Consider the following 23,829-nt stretch of genomic DNA (forward strand, 5'->3'; position numbering starts at 1 on the left):
TAGGTGTGCCTGCTTGAGCAGGAAGGTTGGACTAGATGATCTGTAGAGGTCCCTTCCAACCTTAAATATTCTGTGAATCTGTGAATCTGTGAAAACTGAGATGTGCTTTGCTGTGAGGAGATGACATCTTTCTGTTGCCTCTGAAAACGGAGATGAAGAAGTGTTTCTCTTCTGCCTTGCTCACAGGTGATCTCCGGGCAGGCCCAGAGGACTGAAATTAGGATTTGCTTGCCAGAGATATTTACTTCAGTATTTCCTGGCTCAGAAGGACCGGGCTTCCAAAAGTGGGCAAATACTTTTAATTTAGTTTATCACAGGTCAGATAGGATTCCTGTAGAGGTTTGCTTCACACTGCACTTCTTGGCTGTGTGACCCCCTCCCCGATGCTGCAACCCYCTGGGAATCTTTTTCCTTGATCAAGTGCTTTTGCTAGTGGCTTTCAGTTTTATCTACCCTAATTTCATATGACCCTTTGCTGTCTTTAGGAGGCTTGATCTGCATCCATTTAATCTTAACTGCCTGGSTAAGGCGCCTCCTGCTTTATAGGAACATGTGTTTTACAGTTGTTCTTTATAAGTTCCTCTTGCTTATGGTTGGCCTCAGGGCCCTGCTCTCCAGTTAGACATCTCTAATGGCTCCTTAAATACAGGAGCAATTTGCTGAATGGGTAATTTTCAGGGTTTTGTATGTCTTGTTTTTATGCATATGTATTTTCAAATTGAAATCTTTATTTTTACTGAACTGATCCTAATAACACATGAAGCAAAAGTTATATCTGGCRGTTTCATGCCCCAGTATGAACTTTAAAAATGCAAGTTACCCGTTTTGTCACTTAAATGCTTTGTCACCTCAGTGACAAGATATTCACAGACATTTAATGGACTTAGCTATKTTTTTAATGCATTAAAAGCAGGTAAGATGAATCTCAACCTTTTGTAGCAATGGATGAAGTTTCTGTTTTGCTGTGTGCTTTATTAGCTTGCAAATTAATCTAAAGCATGAAAATTGTGACAGTGAAAAATGYTGCTTGCTAATGGAAAAATTCAATTTTGGTTGCTACATCAGTCCGCATAATGAGAACATGTTCCCCTTGAAAGAGAGGGTATTTTCTATGCGTATTTGTGCAGGGTTTATAGTCCAGCTCAGATTTATAGTTAGTTTCACAGGTAAATTGCATCGTGTGCTGAAGTACTGGAGTTGTTTTACTTCCCAACTCTAGATTTGTTTATAATGCCAAATTTATTTTGACTTCGTTTTGTAGATATGGAGGTGATGAAGCCTTTAATTGAAGACCAAAATTCGGATGAGGAGCATGAACGTAGCCTGTCACCAGCTGAGAAGCATTACCAGCAGGACAACGAAGAAGGCATCACGTGTGTATTACTATTAAGTATCAGCTTGTAAAAATTTATTATTTGAATTTGTTCCTTTTGAGTAGTTTACTGAACCCTTAAGGAAAGTGCTTGAATCCACAGTACAGTGTAATTTCGTGGTTTTACTTCAGGACTTTCCATAGGATTTTTGCTGCTGAAGAGCAGTCCTTTCTGAGTATGTTCTGTGTTCTGCAGAAACTATGTGTGTGCTCGTCACAAAATATTCCAAGGCATTTATGTGCCAAGTCATAAGGTCACCCAAAATTCAAGTAGTATTTAAGGAGATTTTTGAATAATTTTATATTTTAAGAAAGAGACTTGAGGAGACTTTGGAAATATCTGTGTGTTAAAATTTAGTTTGAAGATCTTGGGAAGTTTAACTTTTCGGTAAAGTTCTTGGTTGTCAGAACTGTGATTTGTAATTTGTTTGGAATGTCAATGATTTTAAAGTAGCATTGGCAAACCTTATAATTTGGTCTGTTTTTGAGGCAGAAAGGCAGTAAAATTGCCCAGAGAATCTGGCCGTTCCCAAGCTGGTGGAAAGATCAGACTTGTATATTCCAGCTGAAGGAGCTCACATCTAGAAATTAATAAAAATAGCCTTTGAATGTACCAGACCACCTTAGAAGATAAAGCTCACAAATTATCCTTGTGTGCTAATAAACTATAGGATATTTTTTTTAAACAATGTGAGTGTATTTCTCCTGTGACTTCTTGAGTGTATTTCTCCTGTGACTTCTTGAGTGTATTTCTCCTGTGATTTCTTGAGTGTATTTCTCCTGTGACTTCTTATATTTTTATTCTCAGGTTTATACAAACACTAACCCACCTTCTCAAAGGAAACATTGGAACTGGGCTTCTAGGTCTTCCCCTTGCAATAAAAAATGCTGGCATTGTGGTAAGAAATCAGTTTATTTTCCATAGGTGGCAAAAATGACCTATAAAGCTTGACAGCCACTTGCCTGAACCCTGAACACTGCTTCAGTCTGCAGTGACTATGTAACATGCTTTATCTTATCAAACCATTTTTCGGTGGAAAACAAAAACTTTGTCTGATAAAAGATTTGACCTCAGACTTCYATGGTGTTTCATGGGAATTGTCGTTTGGGTTTGTTTTACCTTTGGCTGCACGTCACTGTATCAGGATTGTGTGTCCTGGGAGCCCCAGTTACCTYGTTGAATCAGCCTTGTGCTTTTGGGGTGCAGGGCGTAGCACAATCTAGTCTACACCAGGTAGCAAACAGTGRCTTTCCTGAGACAGTGTCATAGAGGAGCAGGTACTTGTTGTGAAAACCTTGGTCAAACCTATTCTCTAAAACACGTATTTAACTTGACTATAATCTGTAACTTGTAGCAGTCAAAAATACTGATCTGGCAACTATGTTTGTTTATTTAAATTGCATCATCAAACACAGTAATATAATGGAAAGAAACTTTTGAAGTGGCAATGTTGATGGTAAAGTGATTCAAACTACTGGTTAGAGTTGTGTAAAATATGCAATCTTCCCTCTTGCCARTATTTTCTTTGCAAATATCATAATGACATGTTTATAGGAGTGAAGTTYTCTTGCCCTTTTGCAATTTACTCATCATCACCTCTGAAAAATCCTCTATCAAACAAGTTAGTTCAAAGTAAGTTAAGGCCATAAAACATTGGCAGCAAATCTTCCTCTGAGGAAAAAAAGAGTCAGTTGCATTTATTAGTTCTTAAAATGCATTTATTTGCTAAAATGTGAAATTGCATATTAAGATTTTTCCTAGCATATTTTCATGAAAGATTCTGCTTCATGGCTTCAGGTATTTATGCATCCCATGTCCTCCTTTTCTTTTCTACACCAGATTGGACCCATCAGCCTTGTGTTCATAGGAGTTATATCAGTTCATTGTATGCACATCTTGGTGCGTTGCAGCCACAATCTGTGCCAAAGGTAAATATGAAACTATTCAGTTGATCAGTATTTGAATATTATTTTTCTTCTTTCTAGTTTTAGTTTTCAGGATTTGAATATTATTTTTTCTTTCTTCTTTCCAGTTTTAGTTTTCAGTCTACAGAATGTCTTGGTGGTTTCTCCACATCACTCCTGTGCCTCAGAGAAGGAACACTTAAATTCTTACGGTGCAACTATAAATGATAGCTGTACTTTGAGCAACACTATTTGCATACATTGAAAAAACATTTCCTTCACTACTCATACACAAAGCTAGGTTTAACTTGTCTGGTAGCCTGTTCCCTGTCTTAACTGGGAAATACCCAGGTCTTTCTCACTGCAGTTTCAATCACGAGGTGTCTGTAGTTCACTCCGTGTTCACTTAAAAGATGAGTTCACTCCGTGAGCGTCTGCACCTTTTAAAATTATTTTTTGCTTGCTTATTTTTGTGCTTTGGGTTACTCCTTCCAATTTACTTTTCAAAACCACCAGATAGAAAATTATTTTATGTTGCTAGTGTTTGGAATGAATCATTTTTAAAGCCTATATGGAGACGATGCCTGTGATATCCTGGAAAAGCATTGAATTTCTACATAGGCTTTCTGCTCTRTAGTCCATCTTTGTGAATGTGTTTTTGACAATGCTGTTAAGTGAGATAAGAATTGTTTAGTTGTGGCAGGTGTTTAAATTAGAAAATGGCATAATGAGTGCAAAATATTTTCTGTAGTACTCTTCCATTTCTGTGTACTCATAGCCTCTTCATAGCTTCTGTATTTCAGAGCTTTCCTAAGTATTCAAAGTATAAATAGCTGGTTTAGAGGTACTTTATAGCAATAAAGAAGGAACTATGAATTACTGCTAATGTTTTTCATATTAATGTGTGAGCTCTGACTCTTTGGATTGTGGAAACTCTGCTCCTCACAATTATGGTGCTGATGAAATGTGCTAAGGGATGCTAGTGGGGAGATGGATGTTGGACACTGCTCCAAGGGAGACGTGCAGTACGAGGGGGTGGAATTGCCTTATGGAGTCTTCCAGTTAATAGTGATTTTCATTAACCATTTTTATCTTGTTCAGGTGCTAAGGAGCAGGCTCCCATGCTTTAAAAGTAAAGTTTATTTAATCTGAAATGAAAAACTATTCTTGTCCGTGTAGCAGGGAAAACTTTCACTTTAATGGTGTATTTTTACCAGGAAGTGATTGTGTAATTCGGAGTCCTCCCTTCTTTCTCTGTAATTGTGAATAACCTTTGAAGATGTATGCAAAGCCAAGAGCACTGAAGCAGTTATGAGTAACTAACTGCTCTTCCTGCAAAATCTGTGGTGCCGTTGAAGTTCTTTGTGACTTTTAGTTATGAGATTAGGTTTTTAACCTGAAGTTACAACAATCTGATTCTACACGACTGATTACCAAGAAGCTTCTTCTGTAGGAACCTGATGCTGTGTTGCTGAGGTAATGGGTAACTAATGGGGTGCTGAATGGAGCTACCTGAGGGGACGACCCAGCTGGGACTCTGAGCTTCAGCTGCTGCAGGATGGTATTGCAGATGGTTTCTTTTTATAATCCTGTGAGGATGATACTGGCATTTTCTAGGTATGGCTAGATATCACAGCAGGCTGTGATAATTTCTAGTTAACTCTGTTCTTTCTCCTCTCTTTCAGGTTGAAAAAATACTCGCTAGGCTACAGTGACACAGTCAGTTATGCCATGGAAGTGGGGCCTCTGACTGCCCTTCAGAAAAGAGCTGCCTGGGGAAGGTAAACTTGCCTTGGTAAAATGAATTCTGTTTTGTATTAAAGGAAGAGATCTCTTATAGCCAGAAGTGCATTCAGTCTTGTCTACTGGATTGAAGTAATCTAAATTCTTAGTTCTTTTGCATGACAAACATATTTCTCTTTATCAGACTGCACTCTTTAAACAGGTTGACGTTGCAAACATAAAAGATTTTGATATGTTTATTCTGAGGGGAAACAAAGCCTTCTTTGGGTCCTATTTACATATGAATTGCAGATGATTGAGTAATATTTACTGTATTTTGCAATAATGACATGCAGTTGTTAATAGCTTATTGTCTCCTCTAAATGCTCTCTCCCTTTTCATAAAGGCCCTAATTGTATCTTTTCCATCTGTTGCTGTATGACAGTTTACAGAGTTTAAAATGGTTATGGGATGACTGCACAGTAATAAAACCCAAAACTTTAGGCTTGTTTTTCAAAGTTAATATCGATTTTTAAAGTGGTTTTTTTTTTTTTTTTTCTTCTCTTGCCTGACTTGCCAAATCTGTACTTTTGTCCTGTTACTTGCAGGGATGCAGCATCTTGTGTCATGTGTTTTGGCTATGACTAGGCCAAAAAAAAAAAATTAACTCATCTTTTAAGATCTTTTGGGCTTGCTTCATCTGAATGGAGTCAAACTCAATTAGAGGGAAAATTGGTTTCTAATRAAACAGTATGCAAATACTGTAATGCACCGAAGAATTAGAAGCTACAAATGGCAATTCTGCTTCCAGAGACACTCRGCTGCAGAAAATCTGCTCTCGGAGGCAATTTTCTGCTCTGTGTTTAACGAAACAGTTTTATTACAGTCTGTCTTGAGGCCACAAGTGTGGATGATCTTTCCCGAAAACAATATGAACCATAGTTTACAATTTTCTTCAGTGAGATAAAACGTCTGGAAATATATCCAAATACATTCATACTGAACCACTTAGGAAGCTGTTGTCTTGCATTGCTGGCACTTCAGTAACTTAGTGTGTGTGAGGCATTTCATCTTCTCTGGTCTGCATGGAAAATGGCTGTGTTAAAGTGCTAAAGGACTTCAAGGAGTGCGGCATAAGTTATATGTGCACTGAATATATATGTCTATTTTTTATATTTGTACTGCATTGCTAACCCAAAGCCTTTAAATTACATTTTATGCAGCATTTATATATGTGACTGCCTTATACATTTCTGAGAAACTTTGATAATCACTTAGAGTTACCTTAAAAAAACTACCTTGTTTTGCCAGAGGAGGAACCTGCATTGCAGTGTTTCTGAGATTAATGTGGCATTTGAAGCTAGCATTTTCCTTGGTGTTAGAAGGAGTAGTAGTTTATATCATGTGGAAGTGAGTTAATTGTTTGGATCATAAGTATAACATACATATTTTTTTCTCTTCCTCAGGTATATTGTCGACTTTTTTCTAGTAATAACACAGCTGGGATTTTGTAGCGTTTATGTTGTGTTCTTGGCAGAAAATGTGAAACAAGTGAGTAAAGGCATAAAGATACTAGATGAAAACAATTATGATTTGAGTTTGTTTTTCCTCCAAACTTTATTTCCTTTCTTTATGAAGTTCAAAAGAACTACTCCTAAAAAGTGAAGTTGAGAGATGCACAGAATAGGTTCTGCCATGGTTTCCACAAAAGAGCTTTTGGAAAAAAAGGAGCAGTGTGCGAAGTGAACTGAGTCCAGATCTTGTGTAAGTGTTTGTGGCTTCTTTGCCCTGTGATCTGTGATTTTAATGATTTAAAAATTCATTATAAAAAGAGCATGATTGACTTGTGATCCACTGTGATCTCTTGATCTTTCCCTGCACAATTGTTCAAGGCAATTCTTTTAGTTCTTTTATTTATGCAGATAAGTTCTGTTTGCCTATGGAACCCTTTATTTGTCCTTGCTGAATTGATTTTGGCCAGTCTCAGAGCTGCATTTTAATTCTCTTCTACATTGTTTCACTTTCCATCTGCAAATGGAATAAATGTTTAAAACCTGCTTATTACAGCATGAGCTTTATTAATTAAAATATAAAACATCACTACTAACAGGATAGCATTTCATACCTTTTTATATTTTATATAAATATTATTAAATATACTAAGTAATGTAAAATGTTTGCAAACATGTTTCAGTATGTTTTAGTTCTTTTAAAATATATTGAATGTTAATTATTAGAAAAATACTATAATTAGTCATTTTTGCAAGCTAATATATTTAGTATTAGTGAAGTTGGCCAGGAGTAAGGTAAGGTAAAGCAGATCACTGAGCATTTAATGTCCATGTGGACTGTTATTCCAGCCAGTGAATGTCTTTGCATAGTTTATTTTATTTTAATGAGGAAGAAGAGTGTCCTCATAGATATTTGCATATAACAGATACTGTGTTTTTTTTTTCTCCCCACGTAGACAAGTATTTGTATTTAGAAAGTACTCCAAGGTCTACAGAAGAAGATGCTGTCAAGATGTTAAGAATTTGTGTGCAAATATATAAAAATATATATAAAATTTAAAAATACACATATATAGAGAGAATTTGGATATTCTGTAATCTGTGTCTCGGGCAAAAAAATGAAAACAAACAAAAAAGCCTTAAACACAATCTCACTGTCCCTGTATGTCATAGTTTATCTCAATACCTGAAAATCCTGTTTTCATCTGTCATTTCTTTTATGGATCTTCTGAAGTGAGAATTTTTGTTACATGCATCATAATGCAGGTTCAGACCTTCCTATCTAATGGATTTTTGGCCAACCAAATTTGACTTTAAAAACAAACAAAAATGAAAAAAACAAAAAACAAGAACTGAGCATTTCAAGGTTTTGAAAAACTGATGAAATCTTCTCCTGTGCAAAGCTGGTAGCTGCAGAAGCTCAGCCTTGCCCCCAGTGAAGGAATTGGTTACCAGCAAGGCAGAGGCCTCACGCAGAAGCTTATTTAAATTTAAAAGTCTCTCTGTGCTTTTTCACTTGGAGAAGATTGGGCCCTCTTCCCAGCAGCTTTATTGCACAGATCTACCCTGTAGAGGGCACCAAAGAACAAAAATTGGTGAAGCTTTAAATCTCTGCTAACCTGAGTAAGGATGAGCCAGATGAACAGAGGGAACGGGACTGGAAAACTGARTCCTGACATGTTTGATGTCCCTTTCTTGCTCACAGATGTCCAGTGTAGCTTCAGTTGTAACTTTTCTGATCTATAGAAATATAACGGTGTTGATTACATTCTATAGGAGTTTCCTGAGTACTTGTGCTACAGGATGCTTTATTCAGTTAGCTATGGTACATTTCAAGTAAAGCTTTTCTTACTGAATGTTTGCCAAGGCAGCAAAGAAACTCAACTCAAAGGTTGGTGGAGCAAGTAAGGAGACTAGATTTGGAGAAGAATGGTGAATTTGAAACAGAGTTGAAGGCTGATGGTGGCAAAACTGGATGGGAAAAGCATGGAATGTAAGACCTTAAGTCTTGGACTTCCTCTGCTATTTGTGAACATCTGCAGAGTTCTCTGGAAAGTGTCTATTTCTCATTGTTCACAGATGAAACTGAAACATGACAACAAGTTTGTGCTCTGTGGGAGCACTTTATCAGCTCTGTAGACTTCAGCCTTGAAGGTGACCTATCGAGGTGTTGGCTGGGATGCTGCAAAACCACGGCTTTTTTTKTTTCCCCTCCAATTTTTGTAAAAATAAAAGAAAAAAGCCTTTAGGAAATTATACCCAGACATAAACTTAGAAAAAAGAATTAAAAAAAAATCAGTTGAGTTTGCAAAGTTGAGCAGTGCATAATAATGATGTACCAGAGTTAAATGTTCTGTGAAATATTTATTTGGTCTTTTCAAGCCAAATTACAGGATTGTGAAGTAGTCTTTATCTGCCTGGTCACATACTGGTTTTGTGGCAGACCTGGCTGTGTGTATTGTACTGGCTGTTACTGCGAGCTCAAGAAAGAAGGAATTGGCAGGAAGCTGTCAGCTCAAAGGCTGCTGTTTTGGTCCCTCAAGACACTGAAGAGTCTGTAGAATTTGGGGCTGTAGGTGGCAAAAGAATGAGACTAGAGAAAGAGACTATAGAAACTGAATCGTTTCTGCCACTATTTTTATATGAAATGTGTGAATCATTTGAACTGAATTTTCTGCAGTCTAATAGTGTATTAGTCATTTTCTGGTTGCTTGATACCAGACATGTGGTAAACTTCCAAATCTGGTTTTGGTCTTCATGGATATTGCTGAAGTCCGTGGGCRCTGTGCTTGAGATGTGTAAATGGGACAACATCAAGCACTCCAGTAAGGAAATCTCTTCCAGGCATCATACCCAACCCTTGAATTAATGCTTGTATGGCTGAAGTGACTTCTGATTTCATGCCTAGTGACTTCAGTGAGCACACTAGCCTTCTAAAATATAAAATATTTCCTTGCATGGGAGCGGGAGTTATCTATGAAGCTCCCATATTCAGTCAGGACAAAATGCATGTAACGTGTTCAGATTGGAAGCTGAGCAATGTGCTGAGCTCTGCACCATCTGCAAAGACGAGAAGGAAATGCTGTGTCCCAGCTTGTGAAGTCCTGGCTGAGGTAGTGTGGGTTTTGGGAAAGAAACAGTGGTTATGTGTTTAATGGCCACGTGCTAATGTGTGTGCACAAGAGGATCAAGAACACACTGCACGAGTGTCTTAACTTTTTTAAGCTTTTGGATATTTAGCTTTGCAACTTTTGATGTAGYCTTTATAAGGTGTCACAGGTTTTCTCTCTCTTTTATATTCAGCATGAGTATGAGCATAGTAAAATTTTACTGAAGTTCTTCAGAAGCCAAATTTACTTTAGTAGAAAAGATAATGAAAGGAAGCCATGATTCTCCAGGCACAAATGTACATTTCTGTGTCACACATCTTTGCCTTGCTTTTAGCCATGGGAAGATCTGCAGAGCATTTTTTCTGTTGTATGATTTTTTCAAGCACAGATCCTTGACCAAGTGAACAGATTTGCCCAAGTTAGCTCAGACTTGGAGGATATTCCAGATAACTTTGTGTTGCCATTGGGAGAGGGGCAGCTAAATATAACATCTGCTGTGTCTTGTCCTGGCGTAACTGTCTTCCACATTGAGGCACTTCCTGAAAACAGCAGGAGAGTCAGAGTGTTTGTGTGCAGTTGTAGTAGGTTCTTTCTCAGTGGTTCTTCTCAAAAAATTCCTTCTTCTTATAAAGATTTTTAACTAAATTTGGCCCCCTGAGTTTCTGGATTGTCTGAAATGAGCTAAGGTGAGATGTGGAATTTTTGTTAGACTTTTTAAAGCTGAGTTTGATAAGACTGCCAGTTTAAATGACACAATTTCCATACTCTAGATTTTACACTCTCAGCTAACCCCTTCTAACTCATTAAAAGTTTCATGCTCCCAAAGATTCTTTGATTTCCAACCCTATCTCCAGCTTGTTCTCTTATCTCCCCTTCCTCAAGCTAACAAATTAATAGTGCTAAGTTGCTGTAATAGATATTCAGGATGTCTAATACACTTTCACATTGTGTCCTACTAATTATTTGSAGTTAGGAATTTAAATTGATTTAATGGATGCAGGTCTGTGTAAACCCTTAGAGCTCTTGCCTTTTTTAAGTGAAGCCAAAGTTGATTAAGAAAAGAGTGAAGTTAAATAATTTGAATTAAAATAAAGACAACTGGGTTGTTGGGCACTGAAATTAAACAATAACAGTCATCTTACCCCTAAATCTCCTAAAAAAATCAAGCTTTTAATATTTATGCCTAAAATGATCTTGTCTAGATTAATTTTACCTAACTCTAGCTGCATAAAAGACATCAAACCTAAAATGCTTACGTGCCTTTCTATTTAGGTAAACTTGAAGGGCTAGTGATGTAACTATATACAAAAATTCAGTGCAATCAATGCTTTTTTTTTTTTTTTTAAATAAATATTTTCCAACAGGTCTGTGAAGGATTTTTTGAAATCAGGACTGTTTCCATAAATGCCAGTGTTCCCAGCAGTTCTTCTGAGAAGAGGACTCCCGATTTACGAATATACATGCTGTGTTTTCTGCCGTTTATCATCCTCTTGGTCTTTATTCGTGATCTTAAGAACTTGTCTGTGCTTTCGTTGCTTGCCAATCTGTCGATGGCCATCAGCCTGGTGATCATTTACCAGTATATTGTTAGAGTGAGTATAAAATGTTTATTATTACTTCAGTATGTTACCTTTTGTTCGCTGCTTGTCGTAGCTCATCTCCCGTTTATATTGATTGACAATTTCCAAACAGATTTTATATTGTAGTTTATTGAGGTAAGAGGCACCCTTRGACTTGAGGCATGCTTTACTTTAAGAGAAAGGATTATATTATATCTTCACTTGTACCTTTATTCTCTGGCACTTCAGATAATAAAAATATAGATTTTTACGGACTCTGAATTCTTCAGTGAAAAATAATATGAATTTTTGTAAGTCACACCTGAAATTTATACTATAATGTGTGTATAATCTGTGGCCAGTTATCTTCTTGCAGTAGGAGTTTCAACAATATTTATTTCTAGTGCTTCTCTAATACAATAAGGAAATTCTAAGGCTTATACTTTAAGAATCTGATATTGCAGATTTTCATCTCAGAAGTTGAATAGTCACTGCACTTTCTAGGTTGCTGTTTTTCTGAAATTTGGAGACATTTTGTAATGGAACAAATTGAATCGGCAATTAAAGAAAAATATGTTTAGAAACCTCTATGTGTCTCTTTCATATGATTTTGTGAAGAAGATATAATTGGTAAATACAGTTGCAAATATTATATCTGGACGTTTGGAGTACTCCTAGAATGCTTTCATTGGAGTGTTAAGAAAGTGGGAGGAAGAGGGGAATGGTAGAGGAAGGCAGAAAAATAAGCTTTGTTAATGGTATCTGTTAGGACTAGAGGTAGGGAGAAGTAAATGCCCAAACTGAGGAAAGAATGAGAAAAAAAATTTATATTTAAGGAAAATAGTATATATTTTTTTCTTTTCACTGTCCCTTATGGCTATGAAGCAGATCTGTGAAGTATGAAGGCACTCTCTGAATAGTCCTAAGCTTGCAGACTTGAAGCATTAAGCTTGAGCTGTGAGCTTTCCTGTTCTTTTTAGTTATGCTTGCTCAGATATACCCGTGTCGTGCTTTAAATGCGAAAATTTCTAATGTCAGTAACAAATGGAAATGTCTGTGTGGGGGATGGAAAGTGGTTGTGACTATGTGTAGAGGACTAAAATTGTTGGTGGGGGGAAACCAGGGATTGGAAATTACAGTGTATACTGCGTTGTCAGCACATGTTGATTTTCTTTTCATAAAGAGGAATGTACCTATCAAAATTGTCTGTTTTTTATAGAGGACTGTTCTGTTTTGTTCTCTTCAGGATATAGCGGATCCTCGGAAATTGCCTCGTATGGTTGGCTGGAAGAAATACCCGCTCTTTTTTGGGACTGCTGTATTTGCTTTTGAAGGAATTGGGGTGGTAAGTGCTTAATAACTAACTGTTCAAAATATCCAAGTTACTGCCAGATGATGGAATGTAGACAAATACTATTCTTATTTTTTTTAATTGTTAAAAAGTAATATTTTGTTTTGTTAAAGCAGTAATCTGTCAGCCATGTACAAAGGGTTAATTTATCTTATCAAATAAGGCAGAAGTTGAGGGCAAAGAATCTTAAAGGGGAGTTTGAGGAGTACAGATGAATAGCTGGAGAATTAGAGCCTCCCCAAATTACATGAATATCTAGTTTATCCAGATAAATTACAATTGAGTAAAGTTAACCCAAAGTACTATAATTATGATTCAACAGTTCAACTTGAAGTGATGAGTGTAAAAACAACAACAACAAAAAATGTGTTCTGCTTCCCTCTTGTTTTCCTTTGGGATCACAGAGGATAAAAGACATGCATCAAAAAAACAATTTTCTTGCCTGAAATTTGTCTGTAGTCATGACTTAATAGAGATGGCAATGATAAGAAAGATGCTAGGAATTTCAAGCTCTTGTTTTGATTCATGGACTTCTGAGAATGAACTTCTGTTCCCTGTTATTTCCTGAATGATTTAAATTAGACAAATTTATCACTCCAAAAGATTGCTTTTTAAAATTGAGTCTCTTTTAGTCTCTCCTATTCACATCCTGCGGCTTCTAAGGGCTTTCCAGTTGGCCCTTGCATCTCACAAAAAGTTTGCAAGTTTGTTAGCACTTCAGTTCAACATTGCATGCTTTAAAAAATAGCCAAAGAAGCTTTTGGGAATGCTAGGTCATAATATCTTTAAACTATTGGGGAACTACCTTATGCACTTTGTTACTAATACAACTATATAATTCAGCAAGTGTAAATGTGTGCTTAAGCAAAAAAACAATGCACTTCATCAGAAATGATTGTTGTTTYATTGACATAATGTTGTTTTTCATTAACATAATACGAGGGAGCTTTCAAATATCTTTCTTCTTTRGAATTGTCAGATCTGAATTAAATCAGTATCTATCTCCCAGCTGCTATCACTGCCAGAAGAGCTTGATAACAAAAGCTAGCTAGCTATCAATGTAGCAAAAGCTCCTGTTGTGATAGAGCTGTATTTTCACATACAGGATTTGTGCATTGAGAAACTGTTCTCTAGCATGCTGAAACAGTTAAAATAATGAGTGATGTTGAGTTTTAGCCTCCATATCCATTAGTTTATCTGGAGGTGCTTCCTTGTGTGACCAGGACATCCTGTCATAGGGAAGAGAAGGTTGAGAGGGGATCTTACCAACATGTRCAAATACCTGACGGGAGGTTGGAAAGAGGAGGGAGTCAGACTCTTCTCAGTGGTGACCAGCAATAGGACAAGGGGTAATAGGTACAACTTGAAACAGAGAAGTTCCATCTCCATGTGAGGAAGCACTTCTTTCCTGTGAGGGTGACAGAGCCCTGGAAGAGGCTGCYCGGGAGGTTGTGGAGTCTCCTTCTCTGGAGATCTTCCMAACCCRCCTGGMTGCCACCCTGTGCCCCGTGCTCTGGGTGTCCCTGCTGGAGCAGCAGGGTTGGACTAGATGATCTCTAGAGGTCCACTAGAGACCACTAGTGATTCTGTGAAATGGGTCCATTTATCTGGGGTTGTTTGATGCCCCAAAATCATGGGCAACAAAATCACGTGTAGTGAATCTAGCAGTACAGGGCACACCAAGGCAACAATCTCAAGTGCCTGTGTGGGGTGGCTGTGGGCAGGCTGCGCTTACTGTGTGTGGACAAATCCAAATCCAATGCAGTCGGTCTCATCTCTTCCGGTTGGATTTGGTGCTCGCGTGCTGTGCAGCTTGTAGAAATGCAGCATGTCTATACTACGTGCCTCAGATAGAACATGGATTTCTATCTGAGATAACCCAAGAAAGAGGTCTGTGAGCCTCAGGAGAGTGTGGCAGGTTGAGGACTTGGTGGCAGTTGTTTATTTAATCTTTGAGATTTTTGTTTATTTAATCTTTGAGGTGAAAAAAGGCAAGACAAACATTTTCACTTCACGTAATTAGTATTTTATACATTTACAATTAATTATTAGTTGTTATGGCTTACTGAATTACCATCATTGATTGCACCGTCGTGACCTTTGCAAATATAAAATGAAACATATTCGTTTTATATCATAACAAACAGCATTTAGACTACTGCTTTACACTTCACGTTTACAGACGTTTAAGAATATTTGCATTGTCAATTGCACTAGCTTAGCTGAGGTGTGATTACCTGCTAGCCCATAAATTTTTTTTTTTTTCCTTACCAGAACATTATAACTATATGGGGAAAGAATGACAGTAAGACGGCCTGAGATACATATATGTGTGTGTGTGTGTGTGTGTGTGTGTGTATATTTGGCTCCTTAGCCTGCACTATCTGATTGCAGGCAATCCAAATGTTTTTCTGTAAGAAATCTTGATCCTAGATTTTATTTGGTTATGTCATGTAAATAGCATTTATTTCCATGAAACTATGTGAACATTGCATTATAAATTTTAAAGCCTTAATTTTATCATAAGAGTTAATTGTTTGATTCATCTTATGCARTGAATTAGCGTCAAACAATTATGAACGTGCATTAGCATAATGAATGTATGGAATCATATTTTACCCTTCTGAGAGCTAATTAGTTATTGAATATTATGGATTGAGAGAGAAAAGGAAGTTTTGAATTTTTTGGGCTCGTTAAACAGTCTGAAGTAACAACTCAAAAAGAGAGGAAAAGTGGCCTCTCCAGCGGTGTTCTAAACAAAATGGACTCTCCCTATAGGGCTATACATCAGACAACTTTTTGAGTATGGAAGTAAATGATCCACAAAGCAGAGTACAAAATAGCGCACCTTGGCCGCAGCAGAGAGGAGAACTTCTTTTCAATCTGATTTTACATTTCATTAACAGGAGAGTAGCTAATGCAAACAGAAAACATTAAATGGAAGTGCATAATGCTCTGTACAGTGTGGAATAGCTGCTTGTGTTATTTTTTGAGCCACATATTATAATGCAAAGAAAATTCTTCAGCACTTAATTATTTTTGCTCCATTGTTCYAAAAAGCTTTTTATATTGATTTGCTTTTTCTTTCAGTTTAGCACTTATTTCAAGTGAGACCACAGTTCTTCAGTAACTCTACTAAATAAAGTGAAACTAATTAAACAGAGGACTCCAAAGTCCTTTTTGGAGCAGGGAGCATGGCTGAGGGCGCTACAGTGATTCAGCCGATTCCTAGGGTGATTTTTTTCTTCTACATCTCTGCCTGAAATCAGYGCGTCTCTCTTAGGTGCCGATCATGAGAACAAGTCTAGTCTCTGGGTKTCAGTTTTTCAGTTCAGATCTCTCATAGTTTAGGATCTGTTGAGTATCTCTTTGTAATCATAGGSAAATTAGCAGCGTGGAAGTAAGTTTTACTGTTCCCAAGAAAGTTTGGCTGTACTCAGTCCCTTGAGAAAGGGGCTTRAAGGACCTTAATTTTACAGGCTTGATTCTGAAATAATTTGAAGGGGAAAGGTTAGCTTATTAATGTGTGAGCTACACAATCCCCAATAAACCACAGCAATGGCCGGACTCCAGACTCGTGTAGTACCAGGAGCTAATTAAATGTTTCATCAGCCAGTGCTGTACAACAGTTGGGAGACCCGCTGGGAGTTGAGGTTGTCAGAGAGCGGTTCGCCTTGTACCTGGAAGGGCTTCCGTGTGAATTTGCAGTTTATATAAACCCATTTCCTGCCTGTTCGCTTCCTGCATATGGGATGAGGAGCGTGGGTAGCACTGTGTACTCAAATATTGGAGTAGTTTCATGAGTTTTGCGTTGATGCCTTTTTTTAACAGAATCCCAGATTGAATAGCAGGTTTTGGAACAGTCTGCTGAACCCGGCTTTTCTTATTAGTAAGGTGAACTGAACTGCGCCTATTTGTCTGCGGGATCAAACTAAACTCTTGCTTGACTGCCAACAGGGACAATTTTGTCGTGTTGCTGAAACTCCCCGCAAGTTATTCACTTGTTACAACAACAATAACAACAGTGGAAAGAGCCCTAGTGCCATCAAAGGGCTGACTGAAGGCCAGGGCCTGCTCTGCTCTGAGCGAGGCCTGTCGCAGCATTGGGAAGGGCTGCTCTCTGTTACATCCCAGCATGCTGCTTTGGTGATTCAGTTTTGGTGTAACCTTTAAAGAGATGATTTCAGCTGAGGCAGRAACGAACTGTTGGTTATGAGCTGCAGAAACTGCAGGCTCAGCCCTCAGCGGCACTTTTTAGGTACAGGGCAATGGGGGAAACTGCTGGGCATGGGACTTGCTGCTGCTCAGCTCTTCTGTGCCTTAGCTTCACCTGGCACAGGGAACCAGAGCCTGAGAGAAGCTCCCTGGCAAATGGTGGCTTCGTATCCAAGGTGCAGAGCTGAGCACAGTCCCTGTGCTGCATTTTGAGCACAGGAGCTGCAGGTGATGGATGTGGTGTTTTGCAAGAACCAGGTTCAAACCCCCCTTTTTTATTGCAGAGGTGATGGGCCTGTTTTTATTATGCATGTGAGATTCATGAGAACAAATTAAAATGTAGCGTCAGACTGTGCTGTTGAGTGAGTCTGTAATGTAGTTAAAATCCTTGGACATGCTTTTCAGGAGAGAGTAAAACCAGAGCCTCCAGGCTTGAATATATATGTATCATTATAGTGTGCAGGTAATAGCTTTCAAGAATGTAATGCCTGTACAATAGCAGTTACACTTGGCATTTTCTGGAGAAATTTCTGTTGGCTTTGCCATTTGAGATGTTAAAAACAAATGCAAATGTGGAAGAAATCATTTAAGATGGTAAAATGGAAGGAAAAGAGGATAAAATAGTTTCATAAAGTTTAGACAAGATAATTTTTCTTCTCTATCATATATAAATATATTCAGTTAAGTAAAACCATTCAATTCGGTCTTTTTTCTTTCCTTTTTTTCTCCCTGTTGGATGTTACACTGATTAACCTAACAAAAAGACATCTTCCAATATTAATTTCTCATATGGAAAATAAGTATTCTGTCTCGCTTAGTCTGCTTCCCTAAGATGCCTTTTAAAACCTCTTTTGAACCTAGATATCACAGTTTTGCGGTTGAAGATAGGATGGTGTTTGTATGTGGAAAAAATAAGCAAATAATTCCAGGATTTAAAAGGAAAAAAAAATAAGTGGATTATCATTTTAAAATGTCATTGTAGGGATTTTGAAAATGATGCAAATGAGCTTGTCAGGCTTTGAAATGGAAGCCTCTCACTGTCACAATTCCCCAGACGAGGGTGCCTGTTTTTCATGTTGTTTTCTTCACAAAGACATTTGAGAAGATGCAAAGCCTTTACCATTGAAGGATGGTTTTGCATTTGGGMATGAAAATGTAGGTTACTGCCCTTGATGACCCATTGCTAGACTTGCCTGGCAATTGTGGACTTTGGACATGGTGTCATCAAGAGRCCTGTTAGGACTGCTGTGTCAAACCACTTGTCTCATTGACCTGTCTCATTTCTGAAGTTGCTAAAAAAGGTTAGGAAAGGGGGCAAAAGATGACGAGCAAATATCCAGAAGCAGACAGGGCTGTTGGATGCAGCTGATGAAGCGTTTTTGTCAGAGGCTGTACAAAATTCATCCCCCATTTTCAGATCAAACTGAACGGTAGAATCTGATATTGCCTCTTTATCAAGTCAAATATTTCTTCCTTGTATCTTGTACCTGGTGAACGTGGGAGGACTTTCTCTAAACCTGAAAAAACTGTTTGCTTGGCTCTAACCAATTTCTTGTGTATGTTCTTCCTTAATTCTTTCTGTACTTCATGCAGCGTAACTTTTATGCAACATCCAATAGCTGATGCTTATAATATTCAAAAATGTGTATTTTTTCCCTTAGAAAGACCAGGATACACATACATGTGCAYAGATGGAAGACAAAAGGCCCTGGAGTTTACTGTTGACTTGCTTTATACATTTCTTAGAATCCTTCTGCCACTCGGATTTTGGAGGAGATTTTTGCAGTCTGGTGGGTTCTGGGGCAYGTGGCTTCAGTGAGAAGCAACCCCAAATCTTCTGCCTGGCTGTGACTCTTAGAAAACTTCTGTGTTATTAGTATGCATGCAGTAAAGCCAGAGAGACTTACACTTCTTATACAATTATAAGTGTAATTAGGCAGCGTAGGAAACAATTTCAGTTAGAAACATTTTGTGTAATTTATTCTGCTTTTTGGTGTCATTTTTTTCATTCTCCCTATCCATTCTTGAGTAATTCTTCTAACCCGGTGCTGTTTTGCAATTACTTGTAGGTGTTTATGCAAGATTTCTTCCTCCTTTCCATTTTGATAATGATATTCTACATCAGTATGTATCTACAGTGATTTGAATTGTCTAACTGATATTGGAATATGAGATTTTATTGTGTGACTACTCTTTTGAATAAAGCTCTGAGGCTATGCAAATGTTATTAACATTTCCTGGAGTGAGCCACTATTTAGAATACRTATTTTGTATCCTTAGTTTTGGATTTTCGTAGCTGTCGTAATTGGCATCAACTTCACAATCTGTAATAGATATATCCAATAGATACAGATGAGGGGTTGACCTGCTGGAAAGCAGCTCCACAGAGATAGATCTGAAGTCCTGGTTGACACCAAGTTAACCATGAGTCAGCAGTGTGCCCTCATGGCCAAGAAGGCCAATGGGATCCTGGCTGGTTGAGGAGGGTGTTTCCAGCAGGTCAAGGGAGGGGATCCTGCCCCTCTCCTCRGCTCTGCTGAGGCTGCACCTGGAGTACTGGGGGCAGTCCTGGGCTCCCCAGTATAAGAGGGATGTGAAGCTTCTAGAGCGGGGCCGGTAGAGAGCAACAAAGATGATTAAAGGTCTGAAACATCTCTCATATGAAGAAAGACTAAGTGAATTAGGACTGTTTAGCCTGGAGAAGAGAAGGTTGAGAGGGGATCTCATTAACATCCATAAGTACCTGAAGGGTGAATGCAGGGAGGAAGAGGCAAGGCTCTTCTTGGTGGTAGCCAGTGACGGGACAAGGGGCAGTGGGTACAAGTTGCAACACAGCCAATTCCATGTCCATAGGAGGAAGAACTTTTCTGTGAGGGTGCCAGAGCSYTGGAACAGGCTGCGCAGGGAGGCTGTGGAGTCTCCTTCTCTGGAGATCTTCCAAACCTGCCTGGATGCCACCCTGTGCCCCGTGCTCTGGATGTCCCTGCTGGAGCAGGGGGGTTGGACTAGATCTCTAGAGGCCCCTTCCAACTTTAGCCATTCTGTGATATATCAATAGTTTTCCTTGGCTTTGAGTGAAGAYGGTCTTATTTTGGTATAATATTTGGTGCACGCGTGATTACAGATCTCTCTAAAAAGATGTTGGTAAATATATTGTTTTTAATTCTCAAAAATTCTTGATTGGTCCAAACCTTAAAATAATCAAATAACTAAAAAATAATCAAAATCAAATCATTCCTTTAGAGAAAGAAAGAAAAGAAAAAGTGAGAGAGAACAGAAATACTTACATTAAAATTGTAAGGGAGAGAAGATTCTTATGTGACAATTTTTTTAGTGGCATTTTCTGAAAAAGGGGAAGATGTGCATGAGGTTGTAGATTTAAACATAAAACATGCATGCTATTGAGTGAGCCTTTAGGAGATTAATTCTTAGCGGCTATGGCAATTAAATCCCAGCTTATTTGATTATCTGTAGTCTGAGTTCTCTTGTGTGTTATTTTTGGTCCAATCATGTAAAATATGCAGTAGAGATTTCTAATTAGGATTAGACACTTCCCTGCAGCTTAGCTTAAAATGTCTGATTGTACCAGGATATTCCAGGCAAGTAAATAAGAGTCAGTTTTGTTACTTGGGGATGATTCCAACTGTTGCAGGCAGTTTCAAAGTAAAGGGAAATTACTTTGCATAGTTGATAGTGGGAGATTACCCGGGCTAGTTCAGAGATTAGATGGTGATACTTTGCCATGAATTATGGCATGAATATTTTTGAGATCCTTGCTGGGTTAATTAAAGGGACGTGTACCATACTTTGATATTTGTACCTTAAAAACTATAGGTGAAAATGCATGTAGGGTTAATAACTGATTAGAAATTCCTGCTGCTGATCCTCAGTGAGAGACTGTCTGAACCGAGGAATGTTCAATGTAGTGGTCGAGGTTCCCACTTTTATTTGCAGCCTTTCATCTCACAGAATCACAGAATATTTAAGGTTGGAAGGGACCTCTACAGATCATCTAGTCCAACCTTCCTGCTCAAACAGGCACACCTAGAGCATGTGGCACAGGGCAGCATCCAGGCGGGTTTTGAAGACCTCCAGAGAAGGAGACTCCACAACCTCCCTGGGCAGCCTGTTCCAATGATCTGTCGCCCTCACAGGAAAGAAGTTCCTCCTCACCTGGAGACGGAACTTCCTGTGCTCCAGCTTATGGYCATTRCYCCTYGTCCTRTCRCTGGCCACCAGTGAGAACAGCTTGTCCCCTTCCTCCCTGCATTCTCCCTTCCTGAACTTATACATATTAATCATATCCCCTCTSAGCCTTCTCTTCTCCAGAGAACACAGGCCCAGCTCACTCAGCCTCTCTTCGTACGAGAGATGTTCCATTCCCTTAATCATCCGGGTTGCTCTTCTCTGGACCCTCTYGAGAAGCTCCACATCTCCGTTCCTCAGTTCAGCTGATAAAAGGTCCTCTTTACGGGGTTAGCAAGCCCAGGTTCCCTTCTGTCACCCTTTCAGGAGGGTWATGTCCTTCCCCGTCAGTCTCTCCTGGGAGATGCTCCCATGTTGGAATGAGCCTGAGCCCTCCTGGGAGCACAAGCTGCACAGCCAGGATTTCACCTCCAAGGGGCATCGTTCCTGGCTGAGCTTTCTGCCTGGCAAGTCCTCTGTGGGAGGCACTGGCTCAGTCCTCACTGAGTCCCCAGTGCCTTCGCTGTGGCCTCCAGGCYTTCTTCAGGCGTCACCCATTATGCCTCCTTCAGGAATCACCCTTTATGCACTTAGTGTCTCTCAGCAGTATTGTCATAGAAACATCTTTTAATATTTTTCCATCAGAATCACCATAGCCTATGTTTGTTACAGCTCTGTAACAGCATAACATTTTGCTGTTTCAGTTAAAGGTATAGCCAAAAAGTAAGAAGCTTCTTTCACTTGTGCTTTATTTATTTATTTATTTATTTATTTATTTATTTTTGTGAATAGCAGTCTAGCTGCAACAGATCAGCATGAATCATTCCTTTGAAAAAGGCATTATGGGGAAAGGTCTAGCTGACTCAGCAAAAGGTCTCCGAGTTGAACTTCTCCTTTTGGTGATTTTAAAACCATCGGGAATGGCTCTTTTCCCCCTATAATGTCCTATAGATTGCCTTTGCTCTCCTCCAGAGAGGCAGGCAGTTTCCTGAACCTCTTTCCTTACAGGAATCGTGGTGGAAAAACACCAGATTTTTCATTACTGGACTGTGTCTGTAAGTTCACAGCCCTCCTTCTGCCGGGAAGGTACGAAAGGATTCTGTGCTGGAGACACTGGAAATCGAATCTCTGTGCCTGGAAACTTATTATGAGACTCCTGATATCTGTAAGCTGTGCAGTGAATTGCCTTTCAAGCCCTGCAGAGGTGAAATAGCTGCCTTGCAGTGAGACCTTATTGTAACCATTTAAGCTTATTAGGATTCCCAGAATATATAGAAAGTGGCAGAATGTATGCAAGGAACAGGCTAATCACTGGAAAATTAATATGTACGCACTGAATGACTGTTTTTATTATTGACCTAGTCCCAAATATTATCTGTTGATTATCTCAGTGTTTTGCAGGAAATCAAGTAGGGGAGAATTCAGATGAAGGGGCAAAGTGCCYGACTTTCCAAGTCCTTTGCAAGGAGCTGTGTTGAGCAATATAATTCCAGCTGGGGACAGAAGAATCCCAAACATTATCAGTTTTCCCTGGCAAGTCTCAGTGTGAAATATAGAGACAACTGTATCGCTACAGAAGCTTATTCCATTTGGATGAATTAACATTTTTGTCACTATGGCAGTAAAGCAATATCCCTAGCCACATATCTCCTTTTGTAATTTTCCTGCTGCTGAACACTAATTGATAGATGGATTTATTTTTTGTAATGCAGCCTTATTTAAATTTTGCTGTCTCCACCACGAGGTTATTTAATAGTTCAAATTCAATTTGATTATTGGAAGAAAAACTTCAGCTGTGGGAGCTTTGAATTATAAAGAGGATCCTCAGTTAAGTTATATAATATGCTTTAAGGATGCCCAAAAACTTGGAAATGTCTCCAAATGTGCTCTGTTTTAGGGAGCTGTTTGTTCACAAATAAAATGACTTCTTCAGGAATTCCAGTGTATGGGGAAGAGGATGGAAGGACAGTGGGGATACTCATTGATAGATCAGGGGGTAAATACGAGAGAAGGAATGATACCCCTAAAAGGAGGAGTATGGCACCTATCCAGATATGTTTTTTTCTTCATTAGTCAATGACACCTGCTTTTTTTGTAACTTATAGTTTTTAAAAATTGAAAACACTAGRTATTTAATCTTTTAAAAAACTTACTTTATGAGGGACATGGGCTTTTATAGGACAGCCCTGTTTCCTTGTTTTGCCTTTGTCAGATTTTGCATAAGTGCAAGCCAGATATCAAGGGCTCGTGCAGCTGAAGGGCCATGCTGCATATCAAACATATCCTATAGGCTGTATATCTACTTAAAGCAAATGACTTAATAACACCAYTTATCCAACTGTTTATATTGACTGGATCCTCATTAACTATTACAGAAGCTTAGACTTTTTGTAGACACAGAAGTTGAGTTATCTTAGTCTCAAACTCTACTTGGTGTTGAGTATTTGAGGTAGGTGCACAGTTGCTCTGAAAGAGATGGGAAAAAACAGCTTGCCCGGGATGGTCTGTGCTCCTGTGATGTGGGTTTAAAAGGGTTGGATGAAACCCAAAGGGGGAGGCCAGCAGCGCCCTGCGAGCTTGGGCCTTGGGTTTCCTGCCTTGCCTTCAAGTTTCTTGTCGGTGCAGGAGAGCTGAAGTGGAAGCTCATGGGGTGTCTTCTGCTCTGTCGTATATAACACATGTAAAAGGCAAGAACCTCTCAGCAAACTGCAGGCAGTGGTCGTGGCAGAGGCTGGGTCTGCACTTCAAAGGGACTGCAAGTCCCTTTGGAGAGCACGTCCTTTTGGAGAGCACAGGCCTTGGGATATTCCATATGGGATCAGTGTGTCTGCGATGAGAAGGGGTCTGGCTTTTCACTCACCTGGCGATTAAACATCCTCAATTAAATAGGAGAATTACC

General features: G+C 38.8%; 1 protein-coding gene across 1 annotated transcript in view; it reads left to right on the top strand.

Moving 5' to 3' along the window:
• Positions 1–23,829, top strand: part of SLC36A4 (solute carrier family 36 member 4) — a 95,021-nt gene that overhangs the window by 9,163 nt on the left and 62,029 nt on the right. The window contains exons 2-8 of the mRNA XM_026052959.1: positions 1,262–1,373; positions 2,181–2,271; positions 3,213–3,301; positions 4,963–5,058; positions 6,466–6,550; positions 10,985–11,212; positions 12,426–12,524. Of these exons, the coding sequence (XP_025908744.1) occupies positions 1,264–1,373; positions 2,181–2,271; positions 3,213–3,301; positions 4,963–5,058; positions 6,466–6,550; positions 10,985–11,212; positions 12,426–12,524 (798 nt within the window). The 5' untranslated portion in view covers positions 1,262–1,263. The remainder of the gene's footprint in view (positions 1–1,261; positions 1,374–2,180; positions 2,272–3,212; positions 3,302–4,962; positions 5,059–6,465; positions 6,551–10,984; positions 11,213–12,425; positions 12,525–23,829) is intronic.

The sequence above is a fragment of the Nothoprocta perdicaria genome, unplaced genomic scaffold (assembly GCF_003342845.1).
Source record: "Nothoprocta perdicaria isolate Ctin4 unplaced genomic scaffold, notPer1 scaffold_94, whole genome shotgun sequence".
NCBI classification, from domain to species: Eukaryota; Metazoa; Chordata; class Aves; order Tinamiformes; family Tinamidae; genus Nothoprocta; species Nothoprocta perdicaria.